This window comes from Chinchilla lanigera, unplaced genomic scaffold (genome assembly GCF_000276665.1).
Source record: "Chinchilla lanigera isolate Chin_1 unplaced genomic scaffold, ChiLan1.0 scaffold00098, whole genome shotgun sequence".
NCBI lineage: Eukaryota > Metazoa > Chordata > Mammalia > Rodentia > Chinchillidae > Chinchilla > Chinchilla lanigera.
Window position 1 is genome coordinate 1060811 of NW_004955499.1, and position 3778 is coordinate 1064588.

Genomic DNA, 3778 nt, shown 5'->3' on the forward strand with positions numbered 1-3778 from the left:
TGAAAAAAGGAAAAGAATATGTACATATGAGTCGAACAGCTGTTCTCCCAGCAGATTCGATCTGAGCTATTTCTCCGTTGACCAGGGTGATCTTGGATGACCCTTGATGGTTTCTGCACGGGAGGAGCCGTCTCTTCCCAAGAGCATGAAAATTCAACACCCAAACCGTGTTCACCGCCCTGCAAGGCAGAAGGGACAGTCTCAGATGCTGGCGCTGTGACGGTGTCCGGTGAGACTGTCCTGGGGTCCCGGCCCCCTCTGTGGGTCCCACGCTAAGGTCGGCGTCCCGGGTGGAGGCACGCCACGAGCTCCCGGTGTCCCAGCAACGCCCAGGTCTCGGAAACCAGAGAGATGCTTACGGCTGTGCTCGCCTTGGGGAAATCCGGAGCAGAACCCAGACCACCATTTTTCCTGCCAGGAGCAGACGGGTAGGGAGGCATCACTTCTTGAAATGTGTAAGAAGATACAAACGAGGCAGCCGCTTACCCAGGTGAACACATGGGCTCCGTTTGCATGAAATACACACAAACGTTACTGCAGTGCTGGGAGGAGACGCCACTACGGAGCCGCCACTACGGACTGCAGCGCTCACAGCCGCGTGGAAATGTGTGAAATCCGCGGGGATGTCGCGGGCGGGCTCCTCGCAGGCCCCACCGTGCCGCCTGCATGCTGCAGGATGTCCTCTAGACGGGTGTCCCCACGTGGCTCAGGCAGGCAGTGGTTTGAGGTTTTTCACACTTTTTTTTTGGCCTCTTGCGGAGAGCTTTTCTGTGCAGGCTGCTACGGGGCGTGCGGCTGTGTCAGCACTTTGACCCTCCGCGTTGCTGTGTCAGCACTGCTTTCTAGGTTTGGCTTTGGGGCAGGCAGGAGAAACGGGGTGTCTCCTTTGCTCTGTGGACATGTTGGCTCCCTCCTGCTGGCTGTGCGGAATTCAGGAACACTTCCCCAGGTGAATAGCACCTGTAGCTTGGGAGGTGCATGTCAGGAGGTGCATGTCAGGAGGTGCACCCTGGAGGTGCATGTTAGGAGGTACATGTCAGGAGGTGCATGTCAGGAGGTGCACCCTGGGAGGTGCATGTTAGGAGGTGCATGTCAGGAGGTGCACCCTGGGAGGTGCATGTTAGGAGGTGCATGTCAGGAGGTGCATGTCAGGAGGTGCATGTCAGGAGGTGCATGTTAGGAGGTGCGTGTCAGGAGGTGCACCCTGGGAGGTGCATGTCAGGAGGTGTGCCACAGGAGGTGTGTCACAGAGGTTCCCCACCCTGCAGGTACACGGAGATCCCCAGGACCTGCAGGTTGAGATGCCGTCTCCATGGAAACAGGTCTCACTCTGAAGTTCAGGCTGGCCTTGAGCTCACTTTGTAGCCCAGGCTGGTCTTGAACTCGCAACAATCCTCCTGCCTCAGCCTCCTGAGTGCTGGGATGACAGGCGTGCGCCACCACGCCCGGCTCACAGATGTCATTTCGAGGGCATCACTTTAATCTGCCAAGTACCTTGGATGCCGCAGGCCCCGTTTGAGCGCCGGGCTCAGAGCCCCTGCTCCTGGATGTGAACAGCGTGTGGGGAGCACCCGGCTTGGGCAGATCCTTCCTCTGTGGGAGCTTCGGGGTTCCCTCCTGCAGAGCTGAGCTGATGGATCCTGCCCCGTCACTGTCACAGAGACGCTTTGCCGTGAAATTGGAGATAATGGATGGGCATTGGTAATAAACTGACTTACAGATGGTCAACCACACAGACGTGTGCATTCCACTGTGTCCTCTGACCCTTCGCCCAGTGCGTGCACCCAAGTCTCCACTGCAGGACAGGACGGGCCCCCAGGGGCGAGCACAGGCCAAGCGGGAGCCCTGAAATCGCCCTTCAGGGGCCAGGGCGTAAATATATGCATGCATTTCCCGAAGGATGGGGCTGCTGTAACAAATTCCTCCCAACCAGGAGTCTGAAAGCCACAGGGATCCGCCCTCTCCCGTTCTGGAGCTCGGGAGACTGAGCCTGACGTGTCCCAAGTCACAGTTCTACCACAGGCTCCCAGGGAGGCCCTCCTGCCTCTGCCTCCTGCCTGGTCCCCAGATGGGACTGCAGTGCTTGTACTTGGCTGAGAAAATACCCTTAGCTAGGCGTGGTGGCGCACGCCTGTAATCCCAGCGCTGGGGAGGCTGAGGCACGAAGATCACTGCGAGTCTGAGACCAGCCTGGGCTACAAAGTGAGCTCAAGGCCAGCCTGAACTGCATAGCGAGACCCTGTCTCTTTGAGACACGGACAAGAGACAAGAGAGACAGATAAGAAACAGGAATCCATCTGCCGAGGGTGGACTGAGCCCTCAGCACCCCCACGGTCAGTTCCAGGGGACCAGGTGACACCAGGGCTCTTAGAGCTACGGGAAGTGTTGCAAAATTCTTCCTAATTTCTTTGAAGGGCCCCCATGACCCGAACAACCAAGAGTGACGGAGACTGCACCGGGCTGCAGAGGCCAGAGCTGGGAAGACGGGGGGCAGGCGGGGCTGCGTCCCTCTGTGCAGCCCGGCTCACAAGTCCCGGAGAGCCCTGGGTCCGTCCCCCTTGGCTTGTATGGCGTCCGGCTGTCTCTGGGCAGGAGCTGGAGTCCTAGGGGCTCTCAGGTCCCTGTGGAAGAGGGCCCAGCAGTCCGGGTGCCCGGCCAGACACAGGGCGGCGGCCATGCTGTGCCTCCGTGCCTTGCTCCGCCCGCAGGTCACCCCCAGCTCTGTGCACGCCGGGCCCTCAGCAAACCACACTGGACGCCATGCATCTTGTAGTCAGTTTGCAAACCCAGGTGTGCATCGCATAGTCAGTTTGCAAACCCAGGTGTGCATCGCATAGTCAGTTTGCAAACCCAGGTGTGCATCGCATAGTCAGTTTGCAAACCAAGGTGTGCATCGCATAGTCAGTTTGCAAACCAAGGTGTGCATCGCATAGTCAGTTTGCAAACCAAGGTGTGCCGGGGACGGGGAGGGTAGTGGCACCCGGCTGGGTCTGCGCCAGTCGCCTCGGCCCGTCCGGCCCGGCTCTCTGGTTCTGTGTGCCCGCGGCGCCAGCCACGTCTCCCCGTGAGTGCCAGCTGCCCCGCCGGCCGTCAGAACACGCTCTCCTGCCGCTTGAGCCCCGGCCGGGGCGCGCCCTCGGGGCCCACGCCGTCGCCGTGGCCGGTGGAGCCGGAGCGCACGGACAGGGTGGTCCTGGCGGAGAAGACGCTGCCCCTGCGGGCGTCCGGGCTGTCGGTGGCGGCGGCGGGCAGCCGGCCGTAGCCCAGGTAGTCGCGGAGGCGCAGCTGGAACTCGCGGGAGGCGAAGTAGTAGACGAAGGGGTCCAGGCAGTTGTTGAGGCAGCTGAGGCAGAGCGTGAGCTTGTACACGTGGTACAGGCTGCGGCCCAGGAAGAGCCGGCTGACCATGTGGGCCAGCAGCACGAAGTTGTTGGGTGCGAAGCAGGTGACGAAGGACAGCAGCACCAGGGCGGCCAGGCACACGGAGCGGCGGCGCTGGCCCCGGCCCTGCGGCTCGGCCGAGCGCAGCAGCCTGGCGATGGTGGCCGTGTAGCAGGCCACGGTGACCAGGAAGGGGATGAGGAAGAGCAGCACGAAGATGCCGAACAGGAAGACGGCCCACACGGCCACGCCGGGCAGCATGCTCCACTTGAGCACGTCGAAGCAGGTGACGATGCCCAGCGCCTCCACGGCGTAGGTGAGGTCGGCGCGGGCCAGCGGCAGCAGCGCGGCCAGCAGCAGCAGCCAGCAGCCGGCGCACAGCCCCACGGCGTAGCGG

General features: G+C 61.7%; 1 protein-coding gene and 1 long non-coding RNA gene across 2 annotated transcripts; both read right to left on the reverse strand.

The window, feature by feature from the left end:
- Positions 1-569, reverse strand: LOC106146862. The gene is made up of 2 exons (XR_001231466.1): positions 487-569; positions 1-179 (listed from the first exon to the last, which is right to left on the reverse strand). It is a non-coding gene; the product is annotated as an uncharacterized LOC106146862 (long non-coding RNA).
- An 853-nt stretch (positions 570-1422) lies between these two features.
- On the reverse strand, positions 1423-3778 carry P2ry8 (purinergic receptor P2Y, G-protein coupled, 8; the record flags this gene model as incomplete). Its single annotated transcript, XM_005406556.2, is given in 1 exon segment — positions 1423-3778. A coding segment is annotated over 1 exon segment (688 nt), but the record flags the coding sequence as incomplete, so codon positions are not given.